Below are 17,189 nucleotides of genomic sequence, written 5' to 3'. Positions count from 1 at the left end.
AGTAACAATGATAATAGTGAAAAAGCAGTAAAGTTAATATACACAGAACACTGGCTGGAGAACGATTCCTTTAAAAAGAAGCTACTGATTACACTGGGCTGCTCAGTTGCACACATAATTATTTGTACATTCTAGTTGATATAGCTAAAATGTTCTTGGTTGTCCCAATAACACAGTGTGAAAGAAAAGTGATTCTGAGCAATAATATAAGTATGTTAAAATTATCTGAAACTTTGCTAGTTTAAGATAATTGAAAACTTGGATAATTTGATCAGTCTTTAGAATTCTACCAGGGTTTTATATAATTAATGTCAAATTAGAGATTTTAAAGGAAGCTAAGTATTGATGATTTTTTACTTGAGTTCCAAGAGATTCACCAATTACTCCAGTTGTTAGATTTAACTTGGGAAGCTTCATAACAGTGCTCAATTTACTGGTCATAACTTTCTGATCTACAAAAGTTATCTGAGCTTTACCTTTAGTTTTTGAACAGGACATTTTTATTTAAGAAACCTAAAAATTGTAATATCAAATGATCCTTTCTATATTTTCCCCAAATTGAATGCAGTAACTTGCAGTAACTTCTATATTTTCCCCAAATTGAATGCAGTCTGTTTGTATTCTAAAAAGCGATTTCACTTCAAAACCTTTTGGAAACCAGTGACTAGAAGTATGCTTCTTATTGTTGCTTGCATGCTGAAAATAATGTCTAACTCCATGTTTCAACTTTATTCAATGTTAACTCTGAATGCAGCCTTTTAATATAAATAACCATATGATTTAACATATGGGAAGAAATCTCCACAATTCTTGGATTCTACTAATTGGATGTATGGCTAAAAGCAAGGATTCTCAAGTTTCATTTAAGAATCGTTTTAATTTTTATTTTTTTATCCTGGAACCCAACTCCTGGTAGAATATTTGGGGTGGATCTGGTAATACCTGGAGATAAATTAATATGAAATAAAACCAAAAATCCCTTAAAGGAGAAAAATTTTGAAATCCAGTAGTTCAATGGTTAGCCTTCCCATCCATGTGTATTCCACATAAACAGGCTCATTCACACCTGGAAAATGCCATCAAACCTGCAGAAAGTATTAAATTTACAGTGGTACTATAGATTCTGCCTTTATTAAATATAAATACATCAAATATAAATGTTAAATGAGTAACTTTTAATCAAATGATACCAACTATTGAATGCTCTAAACATTTTAAACATTTGAAGAAAATACATATTTAAATGTTCATCTTAATATTGGCAAAACTGCAACTTTAAACAGTATATTACTTTAAAAAAGTAATCCATCAAAGAAATTTATAGGACATAAAATAAGGCTTTGAAAATTGTTGCAATTTACACTTTAATATAACAGAACTTACTACAAAAAACAAAAATAAGCAATATGGTGACTATTTAAGTGTTTTACCAAAGCACACATGGGTTCACTCTTCCTAGTGAAAATAGGGAAAATACATTTAAATGTTTTAGTATATGTGCTGCCGAAGTGAGCACTTAAATGTTTTATACTAAAGTAAAAAATGCATTAAATGTATCAGAGCATTAATTTAACTGTCTTGGAAGCTTAAAAATATACACATTCCAAAATGTTATGTATCTATGAATTCAAATTCAGTTTATTTATCTGTTATCCTGTGATCCAATTAAGTCTTAAAGATTACTGAAAACTGGAACTACGAACTTCAGGTAAATTATATTTTTCATGTATGGAAATCATTTAATGGACTCTGAAACAATAAACCTTCTCTTGGTCACTATTTTTAAAAACCCATTTAACAAAATTTTTCAAAATAGACATGACCATTTTTTCTAATCCAAAATATGCAACTTGAAGTCTCTAAGTAACAAGTTTGAAATATAAAGTTTATAAACATTAAAATTATCTTGTATTTTTAATATAGAGAAGATGGTAATATTGTAGGAACAACAGCTGCTAGATGTGAAGGGAAGGCTATAAAGTAGAATATACGCAGCTAAATCCACTTATTTAGCCTATTCAATCATGGCATCTTGTTATTACCACAATTTTTTTCTAAGTGTTGTAGAACATTCTCTGGAGGAGGGAACTCATGCTTTCCAAGGAAATTCTATATAGATCAGAAAAGAAGGGAGAAATCAACCATAAAACATATTGATTATGCTAAATCCAATGTTCCACAGAAGTAGATACAAAAGTCCCCCCTTCTCTGCGCTCTTCCTTCCCGAGGTTTCATCACCTGCAGTCAACTGGGGTCCAGGAGCAGGCACAGACGACCCTCCTTCTGAAGTACTGCCAGGAGGTCAGTGGTAGCCTAATGCCACATCACCTCCGACGTCACTTATCACATCACGGGGGCATTTTACCATCTCACACCATCACAACAAGGCTAGGGACAGTGTATTTTGAGAGAAACACCACATTCACATGACCTTTATTACACTATATCGTTATAACTGTTTTTTAGTTATGGTTACTTTCTTATGTGCCTAATTTGCAGATTAAACTTCATCCCAAGTTTGTGTGTATAGAAAAAAGCACAGTATATATGTAAGGTCTGGTACGATCTGCGGTTTCTGGCATCCACTGGGGATCTTGGAAGTTATCCCCTGAAGATAAGGGGGGACTACTCTAGTTATTTATCAGTACACTCTACTACTAAACCAATCATTGTCATTAAACTCATTTTTCATATTTATGAATATCAAAAATACTCATTTACATTAAATTCTATCCCTTGACTAAGCATATCACTAAACTCTACTACTACATCAAAACAGAAGCAGGCCACTAGATATTATACATACAGAGAACTATTCCGTTTCTACAGAGAAAACCAGATTGTCATCGTGGTAAAAATGATGACAGAAAATGAAATGAACAGAGAATCACTTAAGTGACACATTAAATCTACTTTCTTCACTGGGAAGCACCTCGGCTGGTATACAGGCAGACTCACAAACTGGTTTATTAATGAATACCTACAATATGAAAATCATTAAAGACAAACATGTCCAGTATAATACAGATGTCTCCCTGCATGACAAAGGTCTGGTGGGTTTGCCTGCAGCCCGTAATAAAATATTTGGGTTCCCTAAGCATGGGGTTCTTCCTGTAGTGGAACCCGCTGTATATGTGTGTGGTTGTCTGCTGGCTCTCACTGGGTTGCCCTAGGAGGCTGAGCCTCGAGGAACGAGGTAAGAAAATAATATTCTGGCTACTGCTATCACTGTGGGAAAAGACTCTTTTGTCTCTGTCCCAGGAGGCTCAGGTCTTTTGCCAGCATTAATGAAATTATGCCAAGTTAAATTGTTAGTTTGCACATAGAATCTCAAGACCCTGAGATTTCTCATGAAGAAAAGATTTGACATTTTATTTCTTGCTTGTTCAGAATTTTATCATGTGTGGGTGGTGAATTTTATCTACTTCTGTATCTACTGAAATAAAAAGGTGATTTTTCTCCATTGTTCTCTACATAGGGTAAATTACATTGAGTTTCAAATATTAAATGAATCATTCCTGAAATAAAGTCAATTTGGCCATAAAGTATTATTCTTTTTACAAATTGTTGGATTCAGTCTGCTAATACTTTCAAAAGAATTTTTGCATCCACGTTCATGAGATTGGTCTATAATTTTCCATTCCTGTGATGTCATTGGTCTGGTTCTGGTGTCACGACTATACTGATTTCTCTAGAAAAGTTAAGACTGATATTCCTTCTTCCTTAAATGTTTGGGGAATTCATTAATATAGCCATCTGAGCCTGGATTTTATTTTGTGGGAAGAATTTTATTTATGATTAAATTTCTTTAATAAATACAAGACTAGTAAGATTTTCTATACCTTCTAGTGTCTGTTTTTAAGTTGAATCTTCCTAGGAAGTTGCCCATTTAATAAAGAACTTGAATATGTTAAAGTCATTTACAATGTCCTCTCACCTTTTCAATGCCCAAGATTTGTGGTGATATTTCCTTTGTGAAAAATATTACCTTGTTTGTGTCTTCACTTTTTTGCTTTATCAGTTTCATCAGGGGTCTATCAACTTTATTATAGCTCTTCAAGAATCAACTTTGTTGATCCTTACTGTATATTTGTTATTTCAGTAGTTTTCACACTTCTTGTACTTCCTTTGGGTTATTACTTTTGTTTTTTCTTCTAACTTCTTGAGTTATATACTCTGCTCATTAATTTTGTATCATTTTTATGACATAGGAATTTAAGGCTATCCATTTCTGTTTACAAAGCTCTACCAGCATCCCTCAGCTTTTGATGTGGAGGATTTTCATTATCATCCTTTAACTAAAACCTATGTTCTAGTTTTCCTTATATGATTTCTTCTTCCACTCACTGGTTACTTAGACATTTATTTCCCAACAGAGGGATTTCCTATTTATCTTTCCACTGCTTATTTGTAGGTTATTTGAATGGTAGCCAGAAAACACACTCTTTTTCAATCCTTTAGTATTTGAGACTTATTTTATGGTCTAGCATATGGCCAGACTTTATAAACATTTCAGATGACCTGAAGAGACTTTGCAGTTGTGATGTGCCTTACATTCTATATAATGTCCAATAAGTCAAGTTGGTTATTTGGATTGTTCAAATCATTTATACCATTACTGATTATTTTTGCTGCTTCTATCAGAGAGGTATGTTATGCTCTCCCATTATAATTGTAAACTTGCCAATTTCTCCTGATAGTTCTGGAAATAGTTCCTTTATATATTTTAAGGTGTTTTATTAGATGCATGCAAATTTCAAATTGTTATTTATTCTTAGTAAATTAAATATTTCTTCTTCAGTAGTTTTACTGCTTTAGAGCTTACTCTAATGTTAATATAGCATGGCTCTTTATCCATCCTTTTATCTTTTGATATCCTAATGTTTTTAAGATGTGTTTCTAGAGATACTATATAGTTGGTTTTTATTTATTTTATTTTTTTAAATTTTATTTATTTATTTGACAGAGAGAGACACAGCGAGAGAGGGAACACAAGCAGGGGGAGTGGGAGAGGGAGAAGCAGGCTTCCCGCGGAGCAGGGAGCCCGATGTGGGGCTCGATCCCAGGACCCTGGGATCATGACCTGAGCCGAAGGCAGACACTTAACGACTGAGCCACCCAGGCGCCCCTATAGTTGGTTTTTAAAAACCCAATCTGACAATCTGAGTCTTCCATAGGAATATTTTGTTCATTCACATTCATATTTAATTATTGACATTAAGTGGGTTTTCATCATCTTACTAAATACTTGTCCTGCCTATTCTATGTGTTCTTTTTACTCTCCTTTATTACCTACTTTTGTAGGTTAAAAAAAACATTTTTATTAATCCATATCCCCATATTAGGATTGGAATGACAAATTTTTAAACATTGTGGTTAAAATGTACTTAACATAAAATCTACCATTTTTAAGTGTACAGTTCTATGGCATTAAGTATATTCACACTGTTCTGCAATCATCCCCATCATCGATCTCCAGAACCTTTTCATCTTCCTAACAGAAACTCTTAACCATTAAACAGCAACACCATTCTCCCCCTCCACCAGCCCCTGACAACCACCATTCTACTTTCTGTCTCTATGAATTTGACTACTCCAGGTACCTTTGTGTAAGTGGTATCATACAGTATTTGTCCCTTGTGACTGGCTTATTTCACTTATCTCAGTCTTCAAGGCTCATCCATGTTGCACCATGGGTCAGAATTTCATTTCTTTCAAGGCTGAATAATATTCCATTGTATGTATATATCCCATTTTTTCTATTCATCCACTGATGGATCTTTGGGTTGCTCCCACCTTTTTAGTTCTTATGAATAGTGGTACTTTGAACACAGGTGTACAAATTATCTGTTTGTGTCCCTGCTTTCAGTTCTTCCAGTTACCCAGAAGTGGAATTGCTGGATCATATGGTAATTCTAAGTTTAATGTTTTGAGGAACTGTCATACCATTTTCCACAGTGGCTGCACTATTCCCACCAGCAATGCACAAAATTTCTAATTCTCCCCATCCTCACCAACATTTGTCATTTTCTGTTTGGGTTTTTTTGTTTTTGTTTTTGTGTTTTTTTTTTTTTTTTTTTTTGGTAATAGCCATCCTGTGGATGTGAAGTGCTGTGTCGTTGTGGTCTTGATAGCATTTTCCTAATGACTAGTGATAATGAGCATATTTTCATGTGCTTATTGGCCATTTGCATATCTTCTTTGAAGGAATGTCTATTCAAATCCTTTGCCCATTTAAAAATTATGGTTTTGTTGTTGGGTTGTAGATATTCTTTATATATTTTGGATAGTGACCCTTATCAGATAAATGATTTACAAGTACTTTCTCTCATTCTGTGGGCTGCCTCTGTTGAGAGTATCCTTTGATGCACATTTTAAATTTTAAAGAAGTCTAGTTTATTTTTTCATATCCAAGAAATCATTGCCAAATCCAGGGTTGTGAAGCCTTTCCTCTGTTTTCTTCCAAGAGTTTTATAGTTTTAGCTCTTATGTTTAGGTCTTTGATCCATTTTGAATTAGTTTTTGTACATGGTATAAGGTAAGGCTCCAACTTCATTTTGTGTATGCTTTTAAAAATTATTCTTTTAGTGATTACCCCAAAGATTACAACATGCATCCTTTACTTATTATCAAAGTCTGGTATCAACTGGTATATGTGTAAAAGGAGAGTTAACACAGCAGGACTGGGACTGCTCTCCTTACAAAGACCTACTTGCAAGGTTGGCCCTTGGCTAGAGACTAGGAACGTGGATTTTGGAAGGGTTTCCACCAATCCCTGAAGCGAAGAGTGGCTCACTATACCAAAACTGTATGAACAATGTGGTTTATACCAAACAGTTGCTTTCCTTCTTAGAGTCTGGAACTTTGGTATGTGCTAAGCAGTGGGTCCTATGTGACCAGGCCCCAATAAAAATATTGAGCACGGTTTCTCTAATGAGCTTTCTTGGTATACAACATTTCATATGTGTTGTCATAATTCATTACTGGAGGAAACAAGCATGCCTTGTGTGACTCCACTGGGAAAGGACTCTTGGAAGCCTATGCCTGGTCCCCTCTAGACAGCACCGTATGTGGCTTTTCCCTTTGTTGATTTTGCTTTGTATCATTGTGTTGTCATACATTAAAGCCATGAGTACAACCATATACTGAGTCATGTGAGTTTTCCAAGTGAATCACTGAGCCTGGGGGGAGGTAGTACCGGGGACCCCCAACATAGTACATTTTACCTTCTTCCCAACCTACAAGGCGTTTAGAATAATAAGTACCTAATCTCCTTTCAACTTAGATGCTACTATTGTCATATATTTTTTATTGGACCTGTAAAATACCACTAATCTTGTTTTATGTAGTCAATACTAATTGATCTATACCACATTTTAATCTTCACTTCTCCTGCATCTCTGACTTTTCATCTAAAATCACTTTTCCTCTTCCTAGAGAACACTCTTTAGTATTTTCTTTACTATAAGTGAGTCTTCTTCTAAGTAATAAATTATCTTAGTTTTGAGTAAAGATATATTTATTTCACACTTATTCCTGAAGGTTCTTTTTTTGAGTATAGAACTCAAAGTTTGTAGAATTATTTGATGGTTTCTGTTAAGAATCAGATGTCAATCTAATTGTACTCTTGAAGTAAATTTTTTTCTCTGGCTGCTTTATAGATTTTAGCTTTTTTTCTCGATATACTGATGTCTTTTTATTTTCCCTGTTTGGGATTTGAAAGGGTTTTACTGAATTTATGGCATGATGTTTTTCATCATTTAAAAAATATTTAAGCCATTTTTTTTCAAAAATTTTGTCTATTCTATTTTCTCTCCCTTCTTTTTGTTAAAACTCAGTTATATCCATAGACTGCCCCACTCTCTCTCTCACCTTCTCAGGTTTTGTATCCTTTTCTCTCTCTGTGCTTCATTCCATAGTTTCTTCTAACCTATCTTTTTTTTTCTCCTAGCCTAATTCTCACTTCAACTGTCTAATATGCTATAGAACCTATTAACTGAGTTATTAATTTAAATTTTTCTTTTTTTCATTAATGGAATTTCCATTTTTAAAATATTTTCAGTTCTATATTGAAATTCTCAATCTTGTCTTTTGTCCCCCTGAATATAATATATCTGAATCAGTTAGCTTTTGCTGCGCAGTAAATCACCTTCAAAACTTAGTAGCTTAAAACGACTATCTATTTAAGCTTATAATTCTGCCCATTTAGCAATGGGCTGGACTCAGGTGAGGGATTTTTGCATCTTGGTTGGGCTTGCTCATGCCTCTATCTATGGACAGCTATGAGGCTGGCGGGAGGGGGTGGCGGGGGGTGGCGGGGGGCGGGAGGGGGGTTGATCTCCTGATCTATGCCAGATTCTGTCACATGTTCAGGAGCAGCTGGCTACAGGCTGGAATGCCTTGGCTATCCTCCATGTAACCTTTTGTCCTCTAACAGACTGTCTGGGCTTTTTCACGTGGCTGCAGCAAATTTCCAAGACAGAGCAGAGTAATCAAGTCTTCTTGAAGACTAGGCTTGGAAAAGGCACAACTTGTCAAAGTAAGTCAAAAGGCTAGTCCAGATTCAAGTGGGTGGGAAAACAGATTCCACATCTTGATGAAAGGAGCTTCAAAGTCACATTGCAAAGGGTCATGAATGCAGGGAAGAGAATAATTACGGCCATTTTTGCAAATCACGAATGCAGGGAAGAGAATAATTATGGCCATTTTTGCAAACAGTCTATCACATATAAGCATATATTCTTTAAGTGTGTCTGATAACTTAAATATCTCGAGTCCCTGTGGCTAGTTTCTATTACCCAGTGTTTATTATCTAGTAGTTTTCATTCACGTGGCCTTATTTCATTTATTAGTTATTTTGGACTGTGCACTCTTATTTACAAAATACACAAAATTGTTGGTAGAAATAATGTGAAGCCTAAAACGACATTACTTTATTCCAGAGAATTCTTACCTTCATTTCTGCTAGGTGCATGTCAGAAATAACCCCCTATCATTTCACTCAGCTCAGGGAATGAACTCTGGAGCTGAGGTACAGCCCCTCCGAAGAACTGTTTCTGGTTCACAGTTACTGCTGCGGTACAACTTGCTGGGGCTCCAACCCACTGCTGAGAATTCACCAAGGCCCCACCTCGCTGGCTTCAAGGTTATCAGAAGGGTCCCTTAAACTAGCTACCCCTCTGCAAATAATACCAGGGAAAACACGTCCCAAACATTGGGCATATTTTCCTGAGACTCATCTCTGTACCCTGGCCCATTAATTCATGATCACAGGGAGAGCTCCCCAGTGCCTTGTTTAAACAGATATTCTTTACATTTATTCAGCTTTTCCAGCTGCTCTCTATAGCAAGTTGGCTTTAATCACCTAGACAGCTATAACTGAAAACAAATCCCCATTCACTATTTTATAACAAAGAATCCCACGTTTGTGCATGTAATTAAAACACATACACAAATTCTTTGATTCACTTTTCTTCAAGAGGGGGAGCTTAATTCCCTTCCCCTTGAGTGTGGATTGCATACAGTGACTCGCATCTACAATGTGACAGAAACCATGGAGTATGCCTAGGTCACAAAGACACTGCAGCTTCCATCTTGCTCTCTCTAGAGAAGCCAGCTGCCACAATGTAAAGACACTCAAGCAGCCCCAACGAGAGGTCCATGTGGTGAGGCCCACGTGGCCAACAGCCCAGTGAACGAGCCATCTCAGCAGCACATCCTCCAGTCTCAGTCAAGCCTCCTGATGACTGCAGCCCAAGCAACATCTTGACTGCAACACTGTGAGAGTTCCTAAGTGAAAACCACCCAGCTAAGCCACTCCTGAATCCTGACCTGCAAACTAGGAGATGATGAATGTTCTTTGAGCAATTGCGTTTGGGTAACTGGTTTTGCATTAATAGTTAACTAATACAGTATGTTTGCCTTTTAATTTTATAATATCCTTATTTTGTTACTTTAAATTTAATACTATTTTTCATTTCAAAAAATCAAGAGCTTAAAAATTTTAAGTAATATTTAAATATAAAAGATATACTTGATTTACCTCTTGTTGCTTCTTTCATTCCTAACTGGAAGCAGAATTTTTCAAGACAGATGAAGTCATTTCCACAATAGTATTAATAGATAAGCCATTCAGAAAACCTTTATGATTTATTCTTACTTCCTGAAGAGCATCTATAATACGGTCTCTATGCAAAAGGAAAACACACATAAGCACCTGTCTTTCCAAAGTAACACATTCTAAATATGGATAAGTTATCACATTGAACTATATTTTTACATAAAAATATTAAAACCACTTTAAATAGAATTGTAGTCATTACCTGTGAACTTCTGGATGTAGTTCAGCCAGTCTCTTCATGATTTTGGTAAAGCTACGCAGATTCAATGTATTTGGAGGTATGAATTGAGCAGGTGTATCAGGTAATAACTTAGTAGATTCAATCTGTTTACAATTCTTCTTGACACCCTAAATAAGCATTTTAAAGTTTTCTTAAAATCAGTGACCATTACATAGACACTTTAGCTTATTTAATTAAAATTTAAAATTCCAAATGGTAAAATAAAAATTCCTAAGAAATTTACTTTGATTTGGGATTATTTATACCAAGTAGATTTACTTGAGCCATGTTCGGAGCCATGTATTAAAAAAAAAGTCACACATGTTCTCTAATAGTGACAAAATACTTGAAGTTAGTACATCAGCCTTTCTCAACTGGGATTCCTCATCTGAACCACAGAACATAGATGTTAACTATTTTCTCAATTTCCCCAAAGATAAGACATAATTAGTTCCATTCTCAGGGCAGGAGAAAGTTTAATTCACTACATACAGTGGATATCTTAGGCTTATGGCATGGAGGCTTAGTTCTCTTACCTAACCTGACAGAGAAAGGCTGCTTTACATAGTTAATTATAAATATTCTACATTTACTAAATACGTAATCATCACAGACTATATGTCCAGAATTGGACCACATACTATGGAAGGAAAACTAGTCATATAAATTAGAAACCCCTCCACCTATGAATCTTACAATCCAATCGAACAGACAAAATTAAAATGATTAACTAGTATTAACCATGCAAGTAGGCTATAAATTGTATGAAACCACTATATATCCCATAAAAATTCAAACTAAATGAAGAGCTGAGACTTTAAAGTCTAGATGAAAAGACAGGGCAAAATACATAAAATATTATATCTATCCCATCAGAACATTACCTATTTTACTTAATTGCTTATTGCCTTGCTTCACTAGATTTAAGTTATACAAGAACACATATTTTTTGGTCTGTTTTGTTCTTTGCTGCTTTCCCAGTGCCTAGAATATTTATGTATATAGGGTATGTAATAACTGCTGAATAAATAAAAGTTTGGGATACAATAGTTTAAGTGATAGTTTAAACCACAGAAAGGATGAGATTTCCAAGAAAGAGCCAAATTACTGCTCAACAACAGTAACAGCTACTATTGACTGAGTGCATTTTCTGTGCCCGGCACTGTTCTAAGGACTTTTCTGTATGAAATTCATTTAAACCTCACAGCATTTGTGAAGCGGGAACCATTATTCCCATTTTAAGGTAAGGAAGCTCAGACACGGAGATTAGGTAACTTGCCCAGTCACATAATAAGTAGGTAGCGGAGCCAGGTTCTGCCGCTCATGGTAGACAATAAATATTTTCTAAATGAATGAATGTAATGAATAAATGTTGAGAAGCTGAGAAAAGAAAGGTGATAATACCTCATGTATTAAATAAAAATCAACTCAAAATCTTTGTGACCATGGGTTTTGCAAAGATTTCTTAGATATAACACTAAAAGCACAAGTTAAAAAAGAAAAAAACTGATAAATTGTATTTCATCAAAATTAAAAACTCCTTTAAGACAGTATTAAAAGAAGGAAAAGACTAAGTACAGGTTAGAAAAAGTATTCCCAAGTCATATATATATATCTTATAAAAGGTTTGTATTCAGAACATAAAAAACCTCTCAAAACTCAATAAGATAAACAACAATTCATCAATCAAGGGACACTTGGGTGGTTGTCATAATTTGGCTATTGTAAATAATGCTGCCATAAAAATCAGGGTCCATGTATCCCTTTGAATTAGTGTTTTTGTATTCTTTGGGTAAATACCCAGTAGTACGATTGCTGAATTGCAGGGTAGTTCTGTTTGTAACTTTTTGAGGACCCTCCATACTGTTTTCCAGAGTGGCTGCACCAGCTTGCATTCCCACCAACAGTGCACGAGGGTTCCCCTTTTGCCACATCCTCGCCAACATCTGTTGTTTCTTGTGTTGTTGATTTTAGCCATTCTGACTTGTGTGAGGTGGTATCTCATCATGGTTGTGATTTGCATTTCCATGATGATAGACGATATTAGGCATCTCTTCATGTGTCTGTTGGCTATCTGGATGTCTTCTTTGGAAAAATGTCTATTCATGTCTTCTGCTCATTTTTTAATCAGATTACTCATTTTTGGGGATTGATGAATGGAAAAAGAAGATGTGGTATACATATACAATGGAATATTACTCAGCCATAAAAAAGAATGGAATCTTGCTATTTGCAATGACATGAATAGAGTGTATTATGCTAAGTGAAATAAGATGGTCAGAGAAAGACACTAATACCATATGATTTCACTCATATGTGGAATTTAAGAAAAAAAAAATGAGCAAAGGGGGAAAAAGGGAAAGAGACAAACTAAGAAATAGACTCAACTATAGAGAACAAAATGATGGCTACCAGAAAGGAGGTGGGTGGCGGGATGGGTTAAATAGGGGATAGGGATTAAGGAATACATTTGTTGTGAGGAGCACCAGTTGATTTAAGAAGTGTTGAATTACCATATTGTACCCCTGAAACTAATATACTGTATGTTAACTAACTGGAATTTAAATGAAAACCTTAAAAAAGTAAACAACCCAATAAAAATGGCCAAAATATAAACCGGAATGAAATGCTATATACACAGCAATATGGATCAGTCTCAAATGCATTAAGCTAAGATGTCAGGCTAATAATGTTACAAAATACTCATTTCTATGACATTCTGGAAAAGGTAAAATCATAAGAACAGGAAAGAGCAGAGTATAAGACAATGTTCTGGAATGAAGGAACTGTTCTGTATCTTGATTGTGGTGGTGGTTACACATCCATGTGCCTAAACTTGAAAATACCAAAAGCAGTGAATTTTACTCTATGTAAAATTTAAAAAAAAATCTGTGGAACTCCTATAGGACCCCAGGCACATTGCTGAACAGCAGAGAGATGAGAGTAAAAGGGGCAACCTCATCATTTTCCATGTAGTGTTTAAAACCCTGATGAGCTAAAATTGAGGGCATGTATATAATAAAATGACTATATTTTATGGTTTTAATAATTATGAGCCAAGATTAACTGTGAGAAAGGATGATGAGAGAGTAATTAACTACTTACACAGGAATACTATCCAAGAATAGGTACAAAAAAGACTGCAAAGCACTGGCAAAGAGTCTAGTTAAAGATAAAGAGAAATAATCTACAGCCAGATCTACAAAGATCTACATCCCCCACTCCTCCAAGAGCAACTGGAGTTGTACAAAAAACAGGTTAGGGTGGATCCAAGGTTAAAAAGGATACAGATTAACATTCTCATTTCCACTTCAAGCTCCCTGATTCTGGAGTTACTTGTTCTACAAAGCTACTTACTGCAGTATGTCCTATACAAAGACCACTGAAGGGATCCATCAAGAAAACTAACCTTCTGGTCAAAAGGAAAAAACTCACTGTCTTGCTCAGATCCCAGCTGCCTTGGCCTAGTTCTGGGCAATCTTGAAATAGAGGAGACTGAGCTAATTTCTTTGTTGGTGCTTCTCTCCAAATTATTCCAAGTAACTTTATTTCCATTTTTGTAGGAAAGTGGTGATGTATATTCTCCAGGAGTTTTAACAAGCCGCACATTTACTGATTTTCCATTTATTTCTATCCCATTCATTTCTTTCACGGCCATCTTTGCATCAATGTTTTTTTTAAAAGCAAGGGATGCATATCTAACATATAAAAAGCAGAAAACCAAAAGGTTGTTAATGACTAAAATGCCTCAAACTTCACATTGTAACTACTGGATACATACATATCTTTTACAAGAATAGCTGCCCTTAAAAATAAAAAGGTTAATATACTTACCTTGGGATTAGGAAGAATATTCATTTAGAATAACTAAATAAAAAGAAATTAGGGGAGCCTGGTGGCTCAGTTGGTTAAGCATCTGATTTTGGCTCAGGTCATGATCTCAGGGTCCTGGGATCGAGCCCTGCATGGGGTTCCCTGCTCAGTGAGGAGCCTGCTTCTCCTTCTCCCTCTGCTCCCCCACCCCACTCCTGTTCTCTCTAAAATAAATTAAAAAATCCTAAAAAAAAAAAAAAAAAGCAAATTAGGGGTGCTTGGGTGGCTCAGTGGGTGAAGCGTCTGCCTTCGGCTCAGGTCATGATCCCAGGGTTCTGGGATCAAGACCCATGTCGCATCGGGCTCCTTATTCAGTGGGGGGCCTGCTTCGCCCTCTCCCTGCTGCTCCCCTTGCTTGTACTCTCTCTGTCAAATAAATAAATGCAATCTTTAAAAAAGAAACAAAGATGGGAAGTAAAAGACAGCATTTCTTATGAATTCTCTATTAATTTTATATTAAAATTTAATGTAAAACATTTGCAAAGTTGCTCTATGACAGAGTAACACAGATTAGTAGTCTTAGGACAGCTGGTTATCTATTCTAAAAAAATTAAAATTAATCTCTATACACAAAACATAACCTCAAGGTGGATCAAAGTCTTAAATGTGAAAGGCTAATTTTAAAAACATTTGGCAGAGTATGTAAGATAATGTCCATAGGACCTTGTCGTAGAAAAATAAGAGGACCAAAAACGAAGTTGGAAAATCTAACCAGAATTTTAACCATCTGATTGAGAAAGTTAGGCGATAGTCATCCTTCTGAAATCACCAGCCCTAGATGTGTCAATGGAAGGACATACACCAAATCTGAAAAGGAGTTGTTTTCAAAAGACAGAACTATGGCTATATTGTTATAAGTTCCTCTGTTTTTCTTTTAAAATGTGTTTTCTAAATTTCCACACAGAATGTATAATACTTCAAGTAATAAAAAAACAAAATTTTTTAAAAAAAGGATTACAAATACTAAAAGAATATTTCACATCAAATAATACTTCCAGGATCACAAAACTACTTTAATGTAGTGGAATGTATTAACAACACATCAACAGGTCAAATTTAAAAAGCCCATGATCTTAAGTGACTCCATTTAAACAACTATTTTTTTTTTTTTTGAGAGAGAGCACAAGGTGGGGGGAAGGGGCAGAGGGATAGAGAGAATCTTAAGCAGGCTCCACGTCCAGTGCAGAGCCTGACACAGGCTTGATCTCACAACCCTGAGATCATGACCTGAGACAAAATCAAGAGTTGGATGCCCAACCAACTGAGCCACCCACGCACCCGTACTGGATCCTTTCTTAATTGATAAAGACTTTTATATCTGAAATAAACAGCTATCCTCATTAGTGATAAAATAATTAAGGCATTTCCATTAAGCTATCACCATTTTATTTATTTATTTATTTATAAAGATATTATTTATTTATTTGACAGAGAGAGAGCACAAGTAGGCAGAGTGGCAGACAGAGGGAAAGGGAGAAGCAGGCTCTCTGCTGAACAGGGAGCCCAATGCGGGGCTCGATCCCAGGACCCTGGGATCATGACCTGAGCTGAAGGCAGCTGCTTAACCAACTGAGCCACCCAGGCACCCCAAGCTATCACCTGTATTTGATAATTTTGAATATTCCTACAATGTCACAAAACAGAAAGTAGCATGATAAATATTGGAAATGACTGTATGTAGATGATGTAAAAAACATAAAAGCATCAACTAAAAGGTAACTAAAATTAAAAATAATAAAACTAAGTACAATTTTCTGAGTGCCTATTATATGTTAGGCTATATTCCCATTGCTTTACTTATTAATAATTGTCTCATAGCAATGCGATGAAGGTATTATTATTATCCCATTTACAGATGAAGCGCCTGAGGTATGGAAAGGTTAAATAACTTGCCCAAATTTATTCAGCAAGCTACTGATGCAACTGGGAACAGAACCCAAGCCATAAGCCATCTAGCTATAGAGCCCATTCTCTTAACTAAGGCACTCTACTGCCCCTATGAAATGGTAATGAAACAGGATTAAGTGCACAAAAATCAATAAGCCATTAATGGCAAATTAAAAAGTATAATGGAAGATCTGATTAGGAACAGCACCATCAGTGATGTATCTGTCGACGTGTCTCCCTCCCTCTGGCTGGGAAGCTCTGCGGAAACGGCCCTTGACCTCACTGCCACTGCGGCTGGAGTCCACTACACAAGCCCTGGCACGCAGCACACGCCCAGCAGGTGCACCTTACTGAATTTGGGAAACCTACCTATAATTAGTAGAAGAATCATAAATTGAAATTTCAGAAACTTGGTATTTCTGGAAATGAGACCTTAAATCAGCCTGAAAGAAAAATAAAAATTTGTGAAAGGTAGAAAAAATAAAAAATAATCAAAATATGAACAATTAATAGATTTTAAAATGAAACTCAGAAAATAAGTCCTGGCATACCTCAGATACTGAAGGGCAGAGACCACCAACGTGTATCAAATAACCTTTATCTTTTCGTAAAGGTTCAATAGTCTTCATTTCTGCTTGTAGAGAAACATAATATGTGACTATTATTTTGATATTTTAAAAGAAATGTGAAAAAATGTTTTATTATCATAAAGCTTATTACAGAGTTATTACCGAATATCAGCACTAGTCTGAAGACCAAGAGCCTAGAGTATAGTTTTAAGATTTTAGGGGCTTAATCATATCATCTTCAGAAATTGGATTGTAGCGCAAAAATGGGTCAATAACATCTCGTCAGGATAATCAATTACATCACAATTAAGAAAGGCGTCTTTCATTTGTCTTTGGTTCAAAGACGTGCTATCTGGGAAGCTGGGTGTGCAGAGGACCCTAACTGCCCCCAGGTTAACCCTGGCTAGGGCTTATGTATATTCCTGTGCTAGGGAAACACCACACCAACAAAACCTTGAAATCAGAAAAATATCACTAGCAGGTATACAGCCTGTTAATGGTAATGGCACAACAGAAAAAA

General features: G+C 35.6%; 1 protein-coding gene across 1 annotated transcript in view; it reads right to left on the bottom strand.

Annotated features, from left to right (window-relative positions):
• Positions 1-1,112: 1,112 nt before the first annotated feature.
• RBM44 (RNA binding motif protein 44) overlaps positions 1,113-17,189 on the bottom strand; it is a 28,686-nt gene continuing 12,609 nt past the window's right edge. Inside the window, exons 10-15 of the mRNA XM_036086430.2 lie at positions 16,652-16,731; positions 16,470-16,543; positions 13,750-14,038; positions 10,323-10,468; positions 10,043-10,187; positions 1,113-2,109 (exon numbers count right to left, since the gene is read on the bottom strand). Coding sequence (XP_035942323.1) covers positions 10,064-10,187; positions 10,323-10,468; positions 13,750-14,038; positions 16,470-16,543; positions 16,652-16,731 — 713 coding nt within the window. The 3' untranslated portion in view covers positions 1,113-2,109; positions 10,043-10,063. The remainder of the gene's footprint in view (positions 2,110-10,042; positions 10,188-10,322; positions 10,469-13,749; positions 14,039-16,469; positions 16,544-16,651; positions 16,732-17,189) is intronic.

The sequence above is a fragment of the Halichoerus grypus genome, chromosome 4 (genome assembly GCF_964656455.1).
Source record: "Halichoerus grypus chromosome 4, mHalGry1.hap1.1, whole genome shotgun sequence".
In the NCBI taxonomy this organism is placed as follows: Eukaryota; Metazoa; Chordata; class Mammalia; order Carnivora; family Phocidae; genus Halichoerus; species Halichoerus grypus.
Note: the sequence above shows the minus strand (reverse complement) of the source record. Positions and strands in the feature narration are given on the sequence as shown.